General features: G+C 41.2%; 1 protein-coding gene across 8 annotated transcripts in view; it reads left to right on the top strand.

The window, feature by feature from the left end:
- Positions 1–23,982, top strand: part of ACACA (acetyl-CoA carboxylase alpha) — a 342,930-nt gene that overhangs the window by 129,295 nt on the left and 189,653 nt on the right. For 7 of the 8 annotated variants that reach the window (XM_032163072.2, XM_032163071.2, XM_058446054.1 and 4 more), the window contains 6 exons: positions 12,570–12,702; positions 14,167–14,305; positions 19,551–19,660; positions 20,739–20,820; positions 21,816–21,914; positions 23,533–23,639. In XM_032163072.2, coding sequence (XP_032018963.1) covers positions 12,570–12,702; positions 14,167–14,305; positions 19,551–19,660; positions 20,739–20,820; positions 21,816–21,914; positions 23,533–23,639 — 670 coding nt within the window. Of the gene's footprint in view, positions 1–8,006; positions 8,127–12,569; positions 12,703–14,166; positions 14,306–19,550; positions 19,661–20,738; positions 20,821–21,815; positions 21,915–23,532; positions 23,640–23,982 lie in introns of those variants that run through there. The other variant, XM_058446053.1, reaches the window with a different exon arrangement.

Raw genomic sequence — 23,982 nt, 5'->3', positions numbered from 1 at the left:
TTCTCCATGTTGGTCAGACTGGTCTCGAACTCCCGACCTCAGGTGATATGCTCGCCTCGGCCTCTCAAAGTGCTGGGATTACAGGCGTGAGCCACCGTGCCCGGCCTTAAATGTGTTTTATATATAACATAGTTTTTATATAAAAACCTCATGCCTATACATATAGAAATAAAACGTGCATATATATCTCTATAAGTATATATTAATATATAGTGTCTGAATGTGTCTTTGCCAAAATTTATATGTTGAGGCTGGGTGCGGTGGCTCATGTCTGTAACCTCAGCACTTTGGGAGGCCGAGGCGGGCAGATACCTGAGGCCAGGAGTTCGAGACCAGCCTGGGCAACATGGCGAAACTCCATCTCTACTAAAAATACAAAAATTAGCCGGGTGTGATGGTAGGATCCTGTAATCCCAGCTGCTCAGGTGGTTGAGGCACAAGAATTGCTTGAACCTGGGACATGGAGGTTGCAGTGACCTGACATTGTGCTACTGCACTTCAGCCTGGACTACAGAGCGAGACTCTGCCTCACACACACAAAAAATGTATATGTTGAAATCTAATTACCACTATGTCAAGAAGTGGGGCCTTTGGGAGTTGAGTAGATCATGGGGGCAGAGCCCTCATGAATGGGATTAGTGCCCTTATAAAATAGGCTCCAGGCCAGGCGCGGTGGCTCACGCCTGTAATCCCAGCACTTTGGGAGGCTGAGGCAGGCGGATCACGAGGTCAGGAGATCGAGACTATCCTGGCTAACACGGTGAAACCCCGTCTCTACTAAAAATACAAAAAATTAGCCAGGCGTGGTGGCGGGCGCATGTAGTCCCAGCTACTCTAGAGGCTGAGGGAGGAGAATGGTGTGAACCCAGGAGGCGGAGCTTGCAGTGAGCCGAGATCGCACCACTGCACTCTAGACTGGGAGAGAGAGCGAGACTCTGTCTCAAAAAAAAAAAAAAAAAATAGGCTCCAAATATCTGCCTTTCCCCTTCCACTCTGTGAGGACACAATGAGAATCATGCAAGCGAGTAGGACCTGGAGGCAGGGAACCCAAGAACTTCCTAGAACTAAATCAAATGGAAACAAACACTTCAGTTATGACAGGAAACATCCTCTTCCTTTACATAGGATATACACTGAATAAATGACTTTGTAACTTTACTTCATCATCTTTATTTACACAGGATGTACACCAAGTAACAATGGAAATCTCTAGAGGATATTTAAACCCCAGAAAATTCTGTAACCAGACCCTTGCGCGGCTTGCTTGGGCTAGCTCCCAACCTGTAGAGTGTGCTTCATTTTCTTTTTTTGTTGTTGTTTTAATTTTTTGATTTTTTGAAACGGAGTCTCGCTCTTTAGCCCAGGCTGGAGTGCAGTGGTGCAATCTTGGCTCATTGAAACCTTTGCCTCCCGGGTTCAAGCAATTCTCATGCCTCAGCCTCCCGAGTAGCTGGGACTACAGGCGCCCGCCACCACGCCCGGCTAATTTTTTTGTATTTTTTAGTAGAGATGGGGTTTCACTGTGTTAGCCAGGATGGTCTTGATCTCCTGACCTCGTGATCCGCCCGCCTCAGCCTCCCAATGTGTTGGGATTACAGGTGTGAGCCACTGTGCCCGGCCTAATTTTTGTATTTTTAGTAGAGACAACGTTTCAACATGTTGGCTAGGCTGGTCTCGAACTCCTGACCTCATGTTATCCCCCCACATCTACCTCCCAAAGTGCTGGAATTACAGACGTGAGCCACTGTGCCTGGCCGTGCGCTTTCATTTTCAGTTAAGTCTCTGCTTTTGTTGCTTTATTCTTTCCCTGCTTTGTTTGTGTTTTGTTCAATTCTTTGTTCAAAACACCAAGAACTTGTACATCCTCCACTGGTAACGTATTTTGGCAAGCCAGCCAGGAGGTCATCTCAAAGTTTGGGGTTTATTTTTCTCGTTTGTTTTTCCTGCACCATTTAGGGGAATCTCAGTCTCTCTCTCTCTTTTCCTTTCCAACTTGGGACCGTTGGTGGGCAGCACCTAAACACAGAGGCAACTTCAGGTTTCTGGCCAGGGCCACTCTGAAGGACTCCTTTCTATCTTTTCCAGCTGTGGTCCCTGATTCCTACGTGTGGCACAGCTTGGGGTGAGCTGGCATTTGTTTCAGCGACTTAAACCTTGTTTTCTCATGCTAAATTCTTCCCTTCCCCTACTCTACTGGCTAAGGACAAAAGAAACCCACCCAGCCTCCAGTTCCTATCATTACAGTTCATGGCTATCCCTCTAGTGGAACAGGAAGCATGGGAAAGTGTGGCCTTATCAAATTATAAGGATGCCAGAAGTCCAGGCCTTCATCCAGGGACAGAAGGAAACCTCATAGTAGGCCATCGCCTCTGAAGGGAAAACATGCTAAGCAGCACCAGTGCCCACCTAAGGTCAGAGACGTCTGACACTCTAAGACTGGACCCCAAAGGGGGACGGCCCAGGGATCCTCCAGACCTCAACTTCTCTAAAGGGGACACCCTAGGCAGAGTTCTGAGGTCTAGTATTAAGCCCTCCTTAGAATTTTCTCTTGCAGTTGTAATACTGTTTGGCTCCAATATTGTTTGGAATCTGGAGCTTGCTGTTGAATGGGAAAGTGTGATGGAGTTGCATATGTCAAACTGCTGTGCTTTATCTGAAATTTTGGTTCACAGCCTTCATTGGATTATCTATTGGGGCAAACAAAGTAAAACCCCCCAAGCTTGTATTGCTATCTCATGCCTTAAGATTCCAAGTTAAAAGTGATTGAATCTTCGTTTGTGTGCGTCTATACGTGTCTACGTGTGTTTACTTGTATGCACACTTATTGTTACATGTCGTGTCTACCAAATTGGCTTATAAATAAAAGAGCACTTAAAAATTAAGTAAATAAGTCTAAGCAATTTTCAAGTTCATGTGACTTAAGTATAACTTTACTAAACAAGCTGGCTTTAAAGTTATTAGTAAAATAAAACTAGAAATGCCTTCAGAATTGTCAGAATACATTTTTTGTCTGGATTTTATATTTGTCTGTGCTAAATATTTTGAGATGTCAATGTTTGGCATAGAAGGTTATAAAACTACTAACTTAGCCCAAACAAAATGATCTTGGTTTGTGTGCCTTTTTTTTTTTCAACAAATGAGAGTAACTTAATGTTGTTAGCTAAGTCTTCGGTTACTGGCAAAAAAAAAATACCAATGTATTTACCTTTAAGGCTGTTACTTAGGTTTAGGTGAGCACCTTATGTTCACTGGCTATTAAAAACATGGTTAGCAAGGAAATAACTAACTTTAAATGATAGTGTCTGATATCTCCGTTTATAGAAGTTATCTAAATAAACTGTTAAACATGAAAGAATTGAGTACAGTGAATGGGATAAATGTTTTAGGTAATCTTTTTGCGTAAATTAAAATCTTGGCCAGGCGTGGTGGCTCATGCCTATAATCCCAGCACTTTGGAAGGCCAAGGAGGGTGGATCACCCAAGATCAGGAGTTCGAGACCAGCCTGGCCAGTGTGGCGAAACCCCATCCCTACTGAAAATACAAAAATTAGCTGGGCATAGTGGTGTGTGCCTGTAATCCCAGTTACTTGGGGGCTGAGGCTGGAGAGTTGCTTGAACCTGGGAAGAGGAGGTTACAGTGAGCTGAGATTACACCACTGCACTCCAGCCTGGGGGACAGAGCAAGACTCTGTCTCAAAAAAAAAAAAAAAAAATCCTAAAATTATTTTTGATGCTCATTGAATATCTGGGTCAGTTCCAATTAAGGAAAGGTTGTGACATGGGGAAATATGTTTCTAAAAATTGTGGAATTGTTCTTATCTATAATGCTTTTATCTCTGATGGTTCAGGATTTCTTGCTTTTTCGGGTTTCACTAAAGTTTTAGGTTACTAAGGATAAGAATTCTAGTTAACACATGATTCTGTATACAAAATGTGCCAGAAAGTGTGTGATTAGTGAGAAAAAATAATAATTTTGTCTAATTCAGAAGTTATCTAAAAGTTAGTTCAATTACAGATTTGAAAAGGTTATTTATGGAACAATGTAGTAAGGAACCGGTAAGGAGGGGAGAAAGACGTGGAAAAGTTTAGATAATAAAATATTTCTTAAAACCTGATAGAGAACTGGAGAAATTTGGCTAATTAACATTTTTATAGTTAAAGTTCTTAGTCTTGATTAAAGTAAAAATAAGTATTGTAAAAAAATGTTGGCAGTTTGCCAATTTTTTAAATATATAGTTAATCATGAAGCCGGATTTAGTGTGGAGCCAAATTTCACATATGTGCTTGCATTGCTTCACACTTTGTTTCCTGTTTTGCACGGATAGTGCCGGCACTGGAGTACTTATTGGTCATTTGCCTAGAGTCAATTTCTTTTTTTTTTGAGACCAAGTCTCGCTCTGTTGCCCAGGCTGGAGTGCAGTGGTACGATCTCAGCTCACTGCAACCTCTGCCTCCCAGATTCAAGCGATTCTCCTGTCTCAGCTTCCCGAGTAGCTGGGACTACAGGCACACCACCATGCCCAGCTAATTTTTGTATTTTTTTTTTTTTTTTTTAGTAGAGATGTGGTTTTGCCATGTTGGCAAGGTTGGCCTTGAATTCCTGGCTTCAAGCCATCCGCCTACCTTGGCCTCCCAAAGTGCTGAGATTACAGGTGTAAGCCACCACACCTGGCCTTTCTTATACTCTTTATCCTTTTTTATTCTCTTCTTTTCATTTTGAAATCTTCCAGGATGATGCACAGAAAAATGCTTATGTTTAAAGTCTGATCTTTCTTTTAACTTGCTTAAGTTAAAGAATGCCTTTTTTTGTTAACTTCTGGCTTTCCCTTGAGAGGACTTTATATACTTTGCCCTGTTCAGAAAGTTCCAAGGGGAATGGAAGCTTGTTTTTCTCAAGATGCTTTGAGAATTTCATAGCAGCATAATGGCAGCAAGGGTAAACCTTGAAAGACTATCGTTACAAAGTCTGTTTAATGCTTTTTAAGTAGTAAGTTTAGTGTTTGCCCCTTATTGCTTTACTTAGCAAGTTGAAACTATATTCACAAAACAAAATCATACAAATTTACATGATGTTATACAGTTACACAGAGCTTTACAAATGCTCGTATCACCCTCTTTAAAATTACCTATTATCCCTTAGGCCATTGAACAGGTAATACATTTCTGCAAGGGTAGTTCAACTTTGCTTATTAGATGCATAAGCACATTTTTCATTGAATATATGAAATTCATACTACGTTTTGTGCAACATTAAAAAATTACTTCTTAGAGCAGTCACATTAACATTCTAGTATCTTCACATTTTTACAGTTTCAATGAAAAAAAAATTTCTCCTGAAAGGCATTGCCTTTTTTTTTTTTTTTTTTTTTTTTTTTTTTGTGAGACGGAGTCTCGCCCTGTCACCCAGGCTGGAGTGCAGTGGCGCAATCTCGGCTCACTGCAAGCTCCGCCTCCCGGGTTCACGCCATTCTCCTGCCTCAGCCTCTCCGAGTAGCTGGGACTACAGGCGCCCGCCACCACGCCCGGCTAATTTTTTTGTATTTTTAGTAGAGACGGGGTTTCACCGTGGTCTCGGTCTCCTGACCTTGTGATCCGCCCGCCTCGGCCTCCCAAAGTGCTGGGATTACAAGCGTGAGCCACCGCGCCCGGCCGGCATTGCCTTTTACTCTTGCCCTTTCCTTCATGTTTCATTTTATCTTAATTTTTTGATAACTTTAAGACTACATTTATTTAGTATATGTCGTCTCAGATTAGTATAATCGTATCAGTCATTTATTTAATAACATCATCAGGCGTTCTTTCAGTTCTTGAGAGAATTGAGATTTGTAATGGTTAATATGACCGGCATATATTTGGGGCTTATATGTAAACATTGGAAGACATGGGCAGCAAAGATCTAAGAAATTTGTTCTCCAAAAACGGTTTTAAAGAAACATCACCTGGTATTTGCTCTAAAGTAAGCTCGTCCAAACCACTGCCCATGGACTGCATGTAGCCCAGGACAGCTTTGGATGAGGCCCAACACAAATTCGTAAACTTGCTTAAAACATTACGAGATTTTTGACCAGGTGTGGTGGCTTATGCCTGTAATCCCAGCACTTTGGGAGGCCGAGGCGGGTGGATCACCTGAGGTTGGGAGCTCGAGACCAGCCTGACCAACACAGAGAAACCCCATCTCTACTAAAAACACAAAATTAGCCGGGCGTGGTGGCGCATGCCTGTAATCCCAGCTACTCGGGAAGGCTGAGGCAGGAGAACCGCTTGAACCCAGGAGGGCGGAGGTTGCGGTGAGCCGAGATCGCACCATTGTACTCCAGCCTGGGCAACAAGAGCAAAACTCCATCTCAAAACAAAAACAAAAACAAATATTATGAGATGTGTGTGTGTGTGTGTGTGTGTGTGTGTGTGTATGTGTTTCTCATCAGCTATCATTAGTGTTAGTGTGTTTCTTTTTTTTTTTTTTTAAGACGGAGTCTTGCTCTGTTGCCAGGCTGGAGTGTAGTGGCGTGATCTCGGCTCACTGCAACCTCCGCCTCCCGGGTTCAAGCGATTCTCCTGCCTCAGCTTCCCAAGTAGCTGGGACTACAGGCACACGCCACCACGCCCGGCTAATTTTTTGTATTTTTAGTAGAGACGGGGTTTCACCATGTTGGCCAGGATGGCCTTGATCTCTTGACCTCGTGGTCCACCTACCTCAGTCTCCCAAAGTGCTGGAATTCAGGCACAAGCCACTGTGCCCGCCAGTGTTAGCGTATTTTATATGTGGCCCAAGACAATTCTTCTTCTTCCAATGTGGCCCAGGGAAGCCAAAAGATTGGATACCCCTGCTCTAAAAACATAATTCTTTACATGGATATACAGTGAATAATTAACTGTGACTATATTCAGTGCAGGTTAACTTAAGGCAGTATTGTAGGATATCAAGTTCAAGGACTTAGAGTCAGAAAGGTTGGATCTGTTTTGTTACGTCTGGCTGTGTGAATGATCATGGGCAAGTTACCTAATCCCTCTGAGCCTCACTTGTAAAATGGTGCTCAAACATTATAGCATTATTGTGAGGATTAATACGCCAATACATGTAAAGAGCTTAGCATAGTGTCTGTCCCATAGCGAGTACTCAGAAATAGTGTTACTTTGTGTAGTTGTCAATAATTAATAAATAATAATCACCGTTCAAAAATGTTTGAGCAGGCTAGGTGTGGTGGCTCCCACTTGTAATCCCAGCATTTTGGAAGGCTGAGGTGGGCAGATAACTTGAGACCAGGAATTTGAGACCAGCCTGGCCAACATGGTGAAACCCCGTCCGTGCTAAAAATAGAAAAAATTAGTCGAGCGTGGTGGCACATGCCTGTAATTCCAGCTACTTGGGAGGCTGAGGCACAAGAATCGCTTGAACCTGGGAGGCGGAGGTTGCAATAAGCCGAGATTGGACCACTGCACTCCAGCCTGGGTGACAGAGTGAGACTCTGTCTAAAAAAAAAAAAAAACCCAAAGATGTTTGAGCAGTTTCTATCTGTGCCAGGTACCCTTTGGTGCTGGAGATACAGCAATAAATAAGAATCTCTGACCTCAAGGGATGAATAAGAGTATCTGACCTCAAGGAACACAAACTATTTATCAGGGAAAACAGATGTGTTAAACTCATGTAACAGTCCAGTGTGATTGGGAGGAAAGATGTAAGTGCATGTTCTGGTGTGGCGCAGAGGAAGCTCAGTTATCTACCTCCTTAAGGGGTGAAGTTGGAAGGATCAGTATCAGCAAAGGCTCACTGGGAGCACTGACAGTTTAGTTGCATTTTGAAGAATGAATTGGAGTAGTACTGACAAAAATACTATAATGCAGTGGTGAATTCCTGTTGTTGAGAAAGCCAAGTTGTGATAGAGTAGATTATATTTCTGCCGGAGAGCACATGGTATTGGTTAGGTATCTAAATGTATATGGGGTAATGGAAAAATGGAAGTTCCTAAGAAGATCAGTCCTAGTTTGCATTTTGATTGACATTTTTGTATCCTCAGACTTTGAAATACTTGTGGGATATGAAGTGGAGGTGCCCAGAGGGTTGAAGATAATGAGGACAGATGAAGAAATGTTTGATTGTGCCATACTTATAGTTGCCGATTTTCAAGGTGTGGGTACTTCCTTAGTCTTATTCTCTGTGTTGCCTTTCCATACCATTAGTAACAGTTGTTTAAAAGCCAACTTTATTGAGGAATAATTTACAGCCAAATATACCTGTTTTATGTGGACAGTTAAATGATTTTTTTTTTTTTTTTTTTTTTTGAGATGGAGTCTAACTCTGTTGCCTAGGCTACAGTGCAGTGGCGTGATCTCGGCTCACTGCAACCTCTGTCTCCCGGGTTCAAGCGATTTTCCTGCTCAGCCTCCCGAGTAGCTGGGACTACAGGCGCCTGCCACCACGCCCAGCTAATTTTTGTAATTTTAGTAGAGACGGGGTTTCACCATATTGGTCAGGCTGGTCTCGAACTCCTGACCTCAAGTGATCCATCTGCCTCAGCCTCCCAATGTGCTGGGATTACAGGTGGGAGCCACCATGCCTGGCAGTTAAATGAGTATTTTCAAAAGTCAGGTTTGTTGAGGTATAATTTAAGTACAGTAAAGTTTACCCTTTTTTTTTTTGGTGGAGTGGGGTTGGGATCTCACTCTGTCACCTAGGCTGGAGTGCAGTGGTGTGATCATAGCTTACTGCAGCCTAGTCTTCCTGGCTCAAGTGATTCTCCCACCTCAGACTCCTAAGTAGCTGGGACTATAGGCGTGTGCCACCAAGGCTGGCTAATTTTTTGATTTTTTTGTATAGATGAGCTCTTTCTGTGTTATCCAGGCTGGTCTTGAACTCCTGGGCTCAAGCAATCCTTCTGCCTTGCCCTCCCAAAGTGCTGGGTTTACACGTGTGAACCAATGTACCAGGCCAAGTTCACCTTTTAAAATTATGTAGTTTGATGGTTTTAACACAGATATCTACCCGTGTAACCATTACTACAAGATCAAGATATAGAACATTTCCATCATTCCCATACTCCCTTGCAGTCGGTTCCTACAGCCCCAGCCCACTGATTGGTGTTCTGCACTGTAGATTAGTTATCCTTGTCATATAAATGGAGTCATATGGTATATACTTTTTTGTGTCTGGTTTCCTTCTCTGAACATGAGGTTTTTGAGATTCATTCGTGTTATTGTCCAGTCTGATACACTGATAATGATCCATGGACTTGGGGCCCAAAAGAAGTAGGTTCATGACAAAGTTAAGGACAGAAAGGTAATTTTTATTTATTTAAAAACATATGCAATAATAAAAAAATTAAAAAGAATGTATGAAAGAAAAATGAAACGATTAAAAAAGTGAAACAAAACATGTACACTGGCACTGTTTTTAGACCTCTGGTGTTTATTATCATTAGATATGTTGCATAGTGTAATTGGAAGAACATTGAAATGACCATGAAACCTGATTTTCTGGTCTATATATGCTACAGATTTCCTTTGTGACCTTAGACAAATCATTCTCCTTCTGGGCCTCTTTTTCTATAAGGTGCCTCTTAACTTTAAAGTTCCAGTCCAGATGCAGTATAACTAAATACCTGGATAGAAAAGGATGAAGAAAATTTTAATAGATTGCCTAGCTTGAAATGTCAGTCTCTAAGAAGGGTACAGAGCATTTTATATTGAGTGCCAACAGCAGAATGCATAGCCTTTTTTACGGCTGTCCTTAAGTCTAGTAGGCAAAGTAGCTGCTAGACTCTGAACTGTCCCTTCTTGTTTTTTTTTTTTTTTTTTTGTCTTTTTGTTTTTGAGACAGAGTCTCGCTCTGTCGCCCAGGCTGGAGTGCAGTGGCTTGATCTCTGCTCACTGCAACCTCTGCCTCCTGGGTTCAAGTGATTCTCCCACCTCAGCCTCCTGAGTAGCTGGGATTACAGATGTGCACCACCATGCCCGGCTATTTTTTTTTTTTTTTTTAGTAGAGACATGGTTTCGCCATGTTGGCCAAGCTGGTCTAGAACTCCTGGCCTCAAGTGATCCGCCTGCCTCGGCCTCCCAAAGTGCTGGGATTACAGGTGTGAGCCACCGTGCCTGGCCTTGTCCCTTCTTGTTATACTCCTGTAGGTGGTGGTTTTGCAAGTTAAGAGCCACACTAAGTCATGTGAAGTGTAGGGAAAATGCCCACTCATTGAGTTTTATGCGTAGAGACACTCAGAGAAGAAAGAAAGACTGGTCTTATTTATATATGTATATGTAAAACTATGTATGTGCACAGAAATCTAGATATTTTGCTGCATGTAGGAAGATTTTAATCATACCTTCTTATTTTGAAAAGATACCTTACTACCCCATGAAGTAGGAAAGGAAGAAAAGGTGGGAATAGGAAAAGAAAACAACTGTCTATCGAACAGTGTACAAAAGAGCTTATATCCACTATCTTATTTAATCCTCTGAACACTCTTTTGGGGGGTCTATCAGTCAAGGTGCAGTCAAAAGGAAAATAAATTGTACTAGGTGTTATAAACAGAGAACATTCAATAGTGAGAATTGCATAATTGGGTGTTAGAAGAATAAAAGAACAACAACAAAAAAGGCACTCTGAGGTACCCCAGAGTTAATAACTAGAGGAAGTGGCTATCACCCGTAAGTCTGGGAGAACAAAAGGGAGGTAGTGTTACCAGAACCTAGGAGCTTGGTGGAGGTCCCCTGGAGGGCTGGTGCCTGGACCTCTGGGCGTAAGCTTTGAGTAGCTGGTACTCAGATCCTTGGCCTGACAGGTGATTGATAGGCCCAGGCAGTGAGGTCCAGAGGATGAGTGAGCATGGCAAGGTTGATATTCTGACTGCCAAAGAGCCACAACCCACTGCTGCTGGTACCTCTATGGCTTTTCACCAGACTGTTGAAAGAAGCTAGAGACTGGAATTAAGTCTCTGTTACAGCTGGAGCAATGCTGATAACAGCTGGGAAATAGGAAGGAAGGCCCTTTTCTTACCTTTCTGCCTTCCGGTTTGGTGAACAGAACAGGAAGGAGCTAGCAAAGGAGTCTTGGAAATGAAGTTTGCAGAATCTTGGCCCCATTGTCACAGAGCACAGCATAAAAGGGTAGGTTTGGAGCTGAGAGACAATAGGTAAATAACCGCGACAGTGAATATTATGCCTATTTTACAAAGAGAACACTGAAGCTGAGAAGGTTAAATTATTTGCAAAAGATCATTTAAGTGGACAGATCTGGAATGTAAACCCAGGCCTGTGCTGTTTCCACTATCATATTTTGTCTAATCCAAGGTGCCATTGATCGTTAGAAATGCTGTTATTTTATGTACCACTAAGGAAAAAGTACAGTACTGCCGGCCAGGCGCGGTGGCTCATGCCTGTAATCACAACACTTTGGAAGGCCAAGGTGGGAGGATCACCTGAGGTCAGGAGTTCGAGACCAGCCTGGTCAACATGGCGAAACCTTGTCTCTACTAAAAATACAAAAATTAGCCAGGTGTGGCACGCGCCTACAGTCTCAGCTACTCTGCAGGCTGAGGCAGGAGAATCGCTTGAACCTGGGAGTTGAAGGTTATAGTGAGTTGAGATCTGGCCAGAGCATTCCAACCTGGGCGACAGAACAAGACTCTGGCACAAAACAACAACAAAAACAGTACTGCCAATTTAATAAGGCATCAATTGTAAAATACATACCAATTTCAGTTTTTTTTTTTTTTTTTTTTTTTTGAGACGCCCATATCATTCTGTCACCCAGGCTGGAGTGCAGTAGCATGACTATGACTTACTGCAGCCTCGACCACTCATGCCCAAGCAATTCACCTGCCTCAGCTGCCCCCCACCCCACCCCAAGTAACTGGGGCTACAGGCACACACAACTGTGCCAGCTAATTTTTGTATTTTTTTTATAGACAGGGTTTTGCCATGTTGCCTAGGCTGGTCTTGAATTCCTGGTCTCAAGCCATCCTGTCATCTCAGCCTCCCAAAGTGCTGGGATTACAGGCATGAGCCACAGCACCCGGCCTAGGAGATTTTTTTAAAGTAAAAAGAAAAGAAGTAGAACCTTAAAACTGATTAAATATGGCATATTATGCTGCCTTGTAAAGAATTTTGTTTTGGAGTTGTTGATTTTGAAATACCTAGGGGATACCCAGGTAAAACGTTTAGTAGGCAGTTTTAAAATGTGGAGTTACAGGTCATAAGAAAGATAGAAGTCAGAGATACAGAGGTGAAGTTCATCTGCACACCAGAGTCACGATCCAGAAACAACCCTGGTAACTTGTTTTTTGGCTTTAACGGTCTCTGAGTCTATTATTTCTACCGTCTATCCTTTGCCTATCTCTTTGTGATGGCATCTGCTGGTAAACCTTGATACTATCTTTTATTATTCAGAAACGCTTTTTTTTTTCTTAAATTTCCACAAGCAAGAATCATTTTCTTTTCTTTTATTTGAAAAGTACGTGACCTGCCAGCATGCAGTCTTCACAGGATGCAGTTGTGAAAGTACTGTTATGGGTATGGTAGTGAAAAGCAGGTCTCCAGAAAATATAGGTGGTGTTTTTATGGCTTCTGTATTTTTATAGGTCCAGCATGTCTGGCTTGCACCTAGTAAAGCAGGGCCGAGACAGAAAGAAAATAGATTCTCAACGAGATTTCACTGTGGCTTCTCCAGCAGAATTTGTTACTCGCTTTGGGGGAAATAAAGTGATTGAGAAGGTAAGTTGTAACTTGCTGAATTATTTTGTCAGAAGCACATAGGATTCAATGCTTGCCTAGATTTGTTGTCTAGATTTGCTCCCAATTGATATTTAGATTCTCAGAGGCTTTGCCTCTTTATGTGAATTATAGCCTTTCTGCCTCCCTAGCATCCTATTAATATAATTTCACTGTTTTCTTATAATATGTATTTACCACAGATAATTTAATCATAGCTAATTAAGGAGTTAAAATGGTGCTCATAAAGTTATTTTTGAATCCTAGCAACTTGGGAGGCTGAAATGGAAGGATCACTTGAGCCCAGGAGTTCAAGGTTGCAGTGAGCTATGGATTGTGCCACTGCACTCCAACGTGGGCGACAGAGGGACCCTGTCTCAAAACAAAACATGTTTTTGAAAGATCTTGTGGTTTTACAGGGTGGGGCTGCACTGATCCGACAGAGTATGAAGAACTGATTAGCTTGTGGGTGCTGGTGGGGAGATAATATGCCACAGCATTGGATTGAAAGCTAAGGGAGTAGAGAGAGTTTCAGAAGAGAAGGCTTAAAGAGTTTGATACACTGTGACTTACTGGCTTCCACCAAGTATTTGAGATGTTTCAAGGGAATATACCACATGATATACTTAGAGATTCCAGGTATTTTGAAATGTAATTCCGTGTCACTTTTATCTAAACCATGTCAGAGCTGAGAGGATGACTTGGCTGAAATAGCTTCCAGTGATTAAAAGATTAAAGGATGGGGACCTGTATTTCCACTCCTAAAAGTATTACTTCATCAGCATCCTTTTATTAGTCTTCCAATAAAGACAGATTATGTGTCTATTAGTCTATGTTATCCTTAGAGGCATGACTGCAAGATAGGTAAGGAGATGAAAGGTTTGTTTACAGAAAGTCTCAGGATTATTAGATTTTTCTACAGCAGTGACCATTCTTTCTGAGGCATTCTCTACAATTCTAAGGTATTGGAGTTCAGCATTTTGGAGAAAAGTAACTAATACCAGGGTTTTTAAACATGCTCAGTGCTCTGTACCTCATTTTATTGCAACAGAAAAGAGTGCATGGCCCTGCACTGGTTGGCCTTTCCCCATTCCTGATTACATAATATATCATCCCTCTGAATTTCATTGTCTTCTGTTCCCTAGTAATTGATATGGTAGTATGGTAGAATAATTCACAAAGTCACAGGATTTAAGTAATTGTGAATTTTCCCTTCAAATAAATGAAGTTAGAAAGGAGTATGTTTTAGCTGGCACATGCTCAAGTATTTGCTTAGTTAACATTTAAAGATACTGCTTGGCCATGGGGAAGCTAGTTTCTAACAGTCTGGATCATAACAAGAATTCTTGGTTGAAAGTATGACTTTTACACAGAAAGATAGATATGCAAAAATTCTCTCATCTCTTTTCCTCCATTATTGCTTTTTTCTGCCTTTTCCTCCCATTCCCATCTCCTTCCCCCTCCCAGGTTCTTATTGCTAACAATGGCATTGCAGCAGTGAAATGCATGCGGTCTATCCGTAGGTGGTCTTATGAAATGTTTCGAAATGAACGTGCAATTCGATTCGTTGTCATGGTCACACCTGAAGACCTTAAAGCCAATGCAGGTGAGTTATTAGCATTATGAAAGCATCACTCTCAAAACTAAAACATGGAACAGCACAGCCTTTAAGTAGGAGAATGTTAACTTAAGGGGATTCCCAAACACAGGACTTCCAAGTAAAATCCTTTTAAAATAATTTCTGTTTAAAATGTGTCAGTAATAGGCATATAAAAGTGATTGCACTATAGTCAACCTCAATACAGATTCCTGTGTTCTAGGGCTAAGTAGGAAGAAATTTAACAAAAGTGTTGATTTGGGCTTTCAAGTGTATGCCTTTTTCAGTGTTAAATATTTGCTATGCCACATTCTTTGGAATGTGTAAGTGGAAAGATTTAGAAGGAAATGCTGTTTTTTCCTTATGCGTTATATTGAATTATAGAAGAACTTTGAGCTAAGATTTTTTTTTTTTTCTCCTCCTGAGGGAGAGGCCTTTTGGGACCGAAGTGTGTTTCACTCTGTAAATTCGTCTACATATTCTTTTTATTCAGATGGTTCTCGGTCTGATAGTTGTAGATAAAGACTATTGGTATAGCTGAAAGATGTGACTAGTCTTTCTTCTCCATACCTTCTATCAGTAAGGTATAATCTCTTAAGGTAGAGTACCCACAGATAATGTGAAGAGCTATCTTTTTTTACATTTTTTTATCTTTTACTCCTAGGAAGCTGCGAAAAAGAGCTATCCTTTTATACTTATTTTAGTCTGCATATGTTTTTTCTTTGTTGAGACAATGGTATTATGATTATTCCTAAGAAAGAAAGGTTATTATATCATCTTATTTAGAAATTGAGAAGTCACCAATTTATTAGAAAGCAAATGTTATATATTAGGTCATTCTTACATTGCCATAAAGAAATATCTGAGGCTGGGTAATTTGTAAAGAAAAGAGGATTAATTGGCTCACAGTTCTGCAGGCTTTACAGGAAGCATGGTGCTGGCATCTGCTCTGCTTCTGGGGAGGCCTCAGGACACTTACTATCCTGGGGGAAGGTGAAGGGGGAGTAGGCACATCACATAGCCAGAGCAGGAACAAGACAGAGAATTGTGGGGAGGGTGCCACACACTTTTAAATAACCAGATCTCATATGAACTTAGAGTGAGAACTCACGTATCATCAAGGAGATGGCCCAAGCCATTCATGAGGGAGCTGCCCTCATGATCCAAACACCTCCTACCAGGCCCCATTTCCGAGACTGGGGATTACAATTCAACATGACATTTGGTGAGGGACATACATTCAAACTATATCATGTTATTATATGAAATCATGTTATTATATGAAATCATTTAGATGCACACTTTCACATCTCTGAGCCACAAGTTTCATACTTATAAAAGGAAGATCCTAATGTCTATGTCACTGGGTAATTGTAAAGATGAGATCATCTATAATAAATACAGATTATCTTGCTATCTTGCGTGGTTTTTTTTTTTTTTCTTCTGAGAGGGAGTCTTGCTCTGTCGCCAGGCTGCAGTGCAGTGGTGCAAACTCAGCTCACTGCAACCTCCGCCTCCCGGGTTCATGCAATTCTTCTGCCTCAGCCTCCCAAGTAGCTGGGACTACAGGTGTGTGCCACCACGCCCAGCTAATTTTTGTATTTTTAGTAGAGACAGAGTTTCACCATGTTTGCGAGGATGGTCTGGGTCTCTTGACCTTGTGATCCACCTGCCTCGGCCTCCCAAAGTGCTAGGATTACAGGTGTAAGCCACGCGCCTGGCCCGGTTTCTTTTTCCTCATTCATTTCTACCTGGTACTCCAAGATGTGATCTTGTTCTAGGAAACAAATGATTTCAATACAATGAGGTAAGTGCTATAAAAGAAACATGCACAGGGTCCGGTGAGAACACAGAGATGAGACATCTAATTCTTGGGGGCAGGCTTAAGAGAAAGCTTTCTTAGGCTGAGTGTGGTTGCTCATGCCTGTAATCCTAGCACTTTGGGATGCTGAAGTGGGTGGATCACTTGAGGTCAGGAGTTTGGGACCAGCCTGGCCAACATGATGAAACCCCGTCTCCACTAAAAATACAAAAATTAGCTGGGCATGGTGCTGGCGCCTGTAAATCCAGCTACTTGGAAGCTGAGGTAGGAGAATCGCATGAACCCAGGAGGAGGAGGTTGTGGTGAGCTGAGATAGTGCCACCGCATTCCAGCCTGGGCCACAAAGCGAGACTCAGTCTCAACGAAAAAAAAAGAGAGAGAGAAAGCTTTCTGAAAGAGATGATGTCTAACCAGGAATGAGTAAGAGTTAGTGAAGCAATTGAGGGGAGAGAAGGGTGTACCAGACAGAAAGAACAGCATATGCAAATGCATAAAGGTATGACACAAGTGGTTTTCTAGAAATTACGGATGGCTGCAAGATGTGATATAGTAGTTGCCAAGGGGGACCTTGTTTTCCATCCTCAAAAGCACGACTTTGTCTTTTAAGGAGAGTATGTGTGTGTGTTGGACATTTAAGGATTTGCATTTTAAATGAATGTGTTTTTTGGTGTGTGTGTGTGTGTGTGTGTGTGTTTTAACTATGTAAAAGTTGAAGAGTATAATGAATCCCTTCCCATCTACCTGTCATGCAATATCAATGATTATCATCTCATGGCTAATCTAGTTTCATCTATATTCTTAACCCCGTGCACAATTATTTTGATGCAAATCCTTGATATCATATTATTCTTCATATTATCTGTGAAGATACTCTACCTTAAGATTAAGAGATTATACCTTACTGATAAAATGTATGGAGGGCCAGGCATGTGGCTTACGCCTATAATCTCAGCACTTTGGGAGGCCAAGGCAGGCAGATCGCTTGAACCTAGGAGTTCAAGGTCAGCCTGGACAATGTGGTGAAACTTTGTCTCTAAAAAAATGCAAAAATTAGCCGGGCATAGAGGTGCATGCCTGTAGTCTCAGCTACTCCAGAGGCTGAGGTGGGAGAATCACCTGAGCCCAGGAGGTCGAGGTCGCAGTGAGCCATGATCATGCCACTGAATTCCAGTCTGGGTGTCAGAGTGAGATCCGGTCTCAAAAACAAACAAACAAACAAAAAAGAAATCTAAACCAAAACAATACTAAAGATTTTTTTTAACTTACAAAACTGACAAAATTGAAAACATTGATAATACCTAACATAGGTAAGAGTATTTGGTACCCATGTTGCTAGTGAGAGTCTGAAAATGTGAATACCTTTTGACCCAATAGTTTTATTGCTAGTAACATATCTGTGGATATAATTGGACAGCCGTACAGGGACACACATTATTTTATTATTTTTCAAATTATACATAATCTGTACTTCCATCGATAAGTTAGTAGTCAAATGAATTATATAGGCTATTGAAATATTAGGTATCCATAAAAAAATTAAACATATATATACCTATATATATATTTATATTTATATACAATAAAGCATAAACTGGTTGTCTTTGAGGTGGGACAATAGGTGAGAGTCTCACTCTGTCCCCCAGGCTGGAGTGCAGTGGCACAATCTCGGCTCACTGCAACCCCTGCCTCCTGGGTTCAAACAATTCACATGCCTCAGCCTCCTGAGTGGCTGGGATTACAGGTGCCCACCACCACGCCCAGCTAATTTTTTCTTTTTTTTTTTTTAGACAGAGTCTTGCTCTGTCACCCAGGTTGGTGCAGTGGCGTGATCTCAGCTTACTGCAACCTCTGCCTCCCAGGTTCAAGCAATTCTCCTGCCTCAGCCTCTGTCAGCCTCATTCTGTCTGTGGTGGGACTACAGGCGTGTGCCACCATCCCCGGCTAATTTTTTGTATTTTTAGTAGAGATGGGGTTTCACCATGTTAGCCAGGATGGTCTCCATCTCCCGACCTCGTGATCCGCCCACCTCAGCCTCCCAAAATGCTAGGATTACAGGCGTGAGCCACTGCGCCTGGCCAATTTTCACTTTTAAAATATAGTATTGTTATATTCTGTTGTATTATCTAACATTATTTAATAATTCGCATGCTTTCCCTCCTATAATCAAAGAGAACAATAAGCCTATTTTAATTTTGAAGAAATTCTAGTGGAATTTTTTTTAGTAGAATTTTTTTTTAGAAAGGACTTAAAATCATTTAGAAATAAGAACAAGATAATCACCATTCTGACTGGCGTGAGATGATATCATTATGGTTTTGATTTGCATTTCTCTAATGATCACTGATGTTGAGGTTTTTTTTTTAAATATGTTTGTTGGCCGCATAAATGTCTTCTTTTGAGAAGTGTCTGTCTGTTCCTGTCCTTTACCAGTGCATGTGGGGCTTAATACCTAGGTGATGGGCTGATAGGTGCAGCAAACCACCATGGCACACGTTTACCTATGTAACAAACCTGGATGTCCTGCACATGTATCCTGGAACTTACATTTTTAAAAAAGAACATGATAAAATAAATTTATTATTAGTAAATAATGGTGGATGCTTGAGTTGAAATTTGAAAGCTAAAATAAATATATAAATGGTGGAAATGAACTTTGAGAAAGTTACTTAACTCCTCCAAGCCATCATTTTCTGTCACATATCATATATTGGGTTGATGAGAGAATTAAATGAGATAATGTATATATAAAGTGCTAGTTACAGTCCCTACACGTGGTAGCTCTTCTGTTACAATTGTCATTGCCAGAATAGGAAAATAGAGATGTTAGATAACAAATTTGAAAGGGAATACTGTACAACAAATATATATAAGAAAGTGGTTATCTTTCTAAAGTTTCTTTCAAATACCTGTTACCTTCAGTATTGCAGATAAACTCTTTCCAGACACTCTTGTAACTAACCTTTCTTGTTTAGCCAGTTTGCAAGCCATTCAGGCTCTCCTATCTTTCTCCATTCTGTCAAGCTCTGTACCAGGAAAAGGGCTTTCTCTAGGTCCAGTGCCAGTTAAAGACAAAGGATGTCAGGACTAGAACTTTTTCTCAGAATAGAGTAATTGCACTTGGGCCCCTAACTGACAGATACATCAGTCTTGATATAGAAGTCATAAAGATTCCTCAGAAAGATTACATAGTGAAATGTTGGAGAACTGCTGTTTTAGTATAAGAGCTTCTAAACATAGGATTAACTCGTATTAGTGCTTGTGACTTAACAAACTAAGAGCCTCGAACTAAATGGTCCTGGAAATTATCCTACTAATGCTGTTTGTCCTGTGGTTACTTATGATAGTCCCTGACCTTTACATAGTTTTGCTGTGCAATTAAATTTCTGGAAAAAAAAAATCATGTGTTCTCTATTAATTTGCTTGCATTTTCAGAATACATTAAGATGGCAGATCACTATGTGCCAGTGCCTGGAGGACCAAACAACAACAACTATGCAAATGTGGAATTAATTCTTGATATTGCTAAAAGGATCCCAGTACAAGTAAGAGATGCCCGTGTGTCCTTTAAAACCAAATTCAGCCATTTTATAGTTAGGCACAAGGGGATATCTAGAGAAGAACATTTTTGTAAAGCATCTTTTTTGAAAATTATTAAATGCCTGTGTATGGGGTGACTAAACGAAATAAGGAAAAGAAAGATGGAAATAATGGAATGGCTAAAAATAAAGTAAACGTAATGCAAACAGAAGGTTTAGAAGCGTCTTTCAGAGATTATTTATTCTAGGTATCTCACCTTTGAGCCAGTAAAAATTACCTATTTATTGTGGAATATTAGCCTAAAGGATGGTGGTATATTAAAGAAGTAGGCGGCCGGGCGCGGTGGCTCACGCTTGTAATCCCAGCACTTTGGGAGGCCGAGGCGGGTGGATCCCGAGGTCAGGAGATCGAGACCACGGTGAAACCCCGTCTCTACTAAAAATACAAAAAATTAGCCGGGCGTGGTGGCGGGCGCCTGTAGTCCCAGCTACTCGGAGAGGCTGAGGCAGGAGAATGGCGGGAACTCGGGAGGCGGAGCTTGCAGTGAGCCGAGATTGCGCCACTGCACTCCAGCCTGAGTGACAGAGCGAGACTCCGTCTCAAAAAAAAAAAAAAAAAAAGAAGTAGGCTGTTTCTTCCCTGTCACATTGTGTTAGTAAGTTTAGGGTAGGTACCTTAAAGCCGAAAGAGGAAAAACTCTAAACTTAGATGGCAGTGTAATCAATAAAGATGTAATGGAGTGGCCATAGTAATTGAATATGTAAAACATAGCCAGTTTTTCTAGAAAACGCCCTTTACAGCCTAGGCTGTGAATTGAGTTTCCTAAAGAGCAACAAGCATAACTGGACCTTAGTATCAATTTCAACTTGGTTTTGACCCCTTCGGAGCTCTTGCCACAATGGACTACTTATTGTTACTCTGTAAAGAGTTTGCCAACAATCAAGCATAGAAGCTGAATTAAGTATTGGGCTGCTGTGGAACTATTGTACCTCAAGAAACAGGGCCAGCCTGGATAGAGAGTCATGCAGTTTGTGGGGGTTTTGTATGAATTTTAAGAATGAATTATATTGTATTCCCTTGCAGGCAGTGTGGGCTGGCTGGGGTCATGCTTCTGAGAATCCCAAACTACCAGAACTTCTCTTGAAAAATGGCATTGCCTTCATGGGTAAGCCGTTCTGACATATTGTCCCTGTCTTTCTGTTTCTTTCTGTCAATTTTGCCCACATTTTACTCTATAGTCTGATTTTCTTCTGTTTAACATATGCTGGGCTCTCTCTCTCTTTTTTTTTTTTTCCTCAATCTATTACTAACTCTCAGAGTAACCCTCTTCATTTCTTTCATTTTTTTCATTTTTTGCTTATCTCACTTCATCTTGATTTTGTTTTCTGTCCCTGGGTCAGATATGGAGATGTGGAGAAGGCTTTGGTATCTAAAACACTGACCTTTTAAAACTTTGCAACTAACCTTAAGAAAGCATGTGGGAAATGACCTGTTTTTAGATAGTGAAGATAACTGAATACTCAGGATGCCCTGGAAGTGTGCCCTTAAATATGAATCAGCACCTTTGCATTTAAGCATATAGGTGATACTCCTACAAGTGAGAGACACTTCTTCTGACTTTTCTGCTGTCATTATTATCAGAGAGAAAAACAGAGGTTATATAGCTCAAAGTATTTTTCTCTCTGTCTCAGAGACCTTAAACAATGAAGATTATGTTTTGTAAACCTTTTTAAAGATGTCTCCTTTTTGGGTTCCCCTAAGACCAAAGAGGATATACTATTTCAGACTTGAATCCTAAAACTTTAAAGTCCTTATTTCAGGATATTGACTTAAAAAAGAAGACTTTATTGATCTGGTAAAGTTGGATCATGAAGAATGATAACATTCTAGCTGGATTTGTCAAAAATTTAATTCAGCATATATTTATATATATTGAGCTCTCACTCTGCACAAAAAGCTTACTACATTAGGTTTTATAGATGGTACAAAGATAAGTCAAAGCATAATAGTCCCCATAATCAATTTATGATCTCCTTGATATGTGAGGGGTGGGGGGAGGACAAGACAAATACATAAATAGCTATAATACAAGGCAACTACATGTGCCAGAAATGAGGCCAAGGTGTTACAGTCAGGATTCTTTTCCTGTTTTGTTTTTAGGTCCTCCAAGCCAGGCCATGTGGGCTTTAGGGGATAAGATTGCATCTTCCATAGTGGCTCAAACTGCAGGTATCCCAACTCTTCCCTGGAGTGGCAGTGGTAAGAACTGAATTCTTGTTTGTATCTTGAAGTACAGAATAGCTCAGTAGGATATTTGGGACTTACCTCTTTTGAAAAAGTATTGGGATACTTGACAAGAAATAGAATACTGGTTGATTAATGGTACCTTGTAGCTCCTGGCTTAATTAATACACCTGTGATTCTTTTAGGAATATAAATTTAGTTCCAGGGACACAGATGCTAAATTGTGATCTGGAGTGATCTTGTGAGTTAACTTAGAAAAACCCTGGGAAAACAAATATATGGTTTTGTGGGTTTAGATGTACTCTGGGCAGGCTAGAATCTTCCTCAGAGGTGGGCTTCCCAGGTCTTCGGACCTGCCTGGGAGTAGCCTGGATCACTAGGAAAAACCTAAAACCTACTTACTCAAATGTTTCCTTGCCAATGTTTTCTTTCTTTTTTTTTTTTGAAATGGAGTCTCACTCTGTTGCCCAGGCTGGAGTGCAGTGGCATGATCTTGGCTCACTGCATCCTCCACCTCCTGGGTTCAAACAGTTCTCTGCTTCAGCCTCCTGAGTAGCTGGGATTACAGGCACCTGCCACCACACCCGGTAATTTTTGTATTTTTTTGTAGAGACAGGGTTTCACCATCTTGGCCAGGCTGGTCTTGAACTCCTGACCTTGTGATCCACCTGCCTCGGCCTCCCAAAGTGCTGGGATTACAGGCATGAGCCACCGTGCCTGGCGCCAGTGTTTTCTTGATATCAACCCACAATCTATTGATGATTTGCTTTGACTGTTTAAAAACCATTCAACCTCATTTGCCCTTGATGCAGAAAATGAGGTCAGTAATTAACCTTTCTTCCAGGCATGCCAGAGGGGCAAGAATTTTCAAAAAGTAATTTATTCTCAATACATCCCTTAAACAGTTCCATGTGAATTATTATAGCTGATAACAATATGAACTTTTTTTTTTTTTAGTACTCAAGCACTGGGAACAGACATACACTAAAACCTCTTTTAAATGGGAATGACCACTGTCTTGAGGCTGAACAGATTTGAACTCTTGTTACTCTGGCTCTCCAGGGAGATTGCAATATCCTCTCCAGATCTGCTGGGTCAAATAGTTTAAAATAAAAGGTTGAATTTGTTCTTGTTTGAATGGAGAGGCTATAGTGTTCCCCTTGTGGCTGAGTGCAGGGACGTTCAGAGAGCATGGAATCATGACTCTGCTGAGGCCGATAAAACCGCCATTTCTATTTCCAAGGGCTCATAAAGATTGAATTATTTCCCAGACCTCTTGGCCCTGGAGCAGGCCTGAACACACAGTTTGAAGGTATTTTGCCTGCTGAGTTGCTGTGAGAAGTATGCCATGCTCTTTTTTTGTTTGTTTTGGTCTTGTACGTCTTTGCATTTTTATAAGTTGCTCCCTGTTAGCTCGGCTGGCTTTTGCCAGCGTAAGAACCCAAGTTGCCGGGTCATGCTATGGCTAAATCCTGTTAACCCCAAGGACTGATCAGGGTTTTATGGCATCCTTCTTTCTCCCATACACTCTCAGTTTTGGATAAATATGATAGCATTTCAAAGAATGCAGAGCAGAAAATTGACAAGAGCAGAAGCTCTTGTAATTGCCCTAAGTTGCTGTTGTCTGTTGCAGGTCTTCGTGTGGACTGGCAGGAAAATGATTTTTCAAAACGTATCTTAAATGTTCCCCAGGAGCTATATGAAAAAGGTTATGTGAAAGATGTGGATGATGGGCTACAGGTAGGTTACTAACTCCAGGGAGTGATACCTTTCAACTGACCAATTATAGTCACAAATGTGGAGATTGGGAGCCTGGCTCGTGACATACACCCAAGGTGGTGTTAGGGATGTAAGACCAGGAGGTGTAGTTTAAAAGTATAGAATACTCTGGTTTCTCTTTAGATTGCATAAGTCTTTTGCCTTTAAAAAGTACAGATTGAGGAAGTGACTTTAAATGTAAACAATCTAAATTCATTTTGAAGCAGGCTGCTCATCTGGACAGAACATTTCTTAGGTGATTAAGTCAGAGTTTTAAGGAGGTGCTGATTCTCTCTCTCTCTACCACCTGTTAGTGTGTGAGGGC

The sequence above is a fragment of the Hylobates moloch genome, unplaced genomic scaffold (genome assembly GCF_009828535.3).
Source record: "Hylobates moloch isolate HMO894 unplaced genomic scaffold, HMol_V3 SCAFFOLD_10, whole genome shotgun sequence".
NCBI lineage: Eukaryota > Metazoa > Chordata > Mammalia > Primates > Hylobatidae > Hylobates > Hylobates moloch.
The sequence above is the reverse complement of the archived record's forward strand: the minus strand, read 5'-3'. Positions and strand labels throughout refer to the sequence as shown.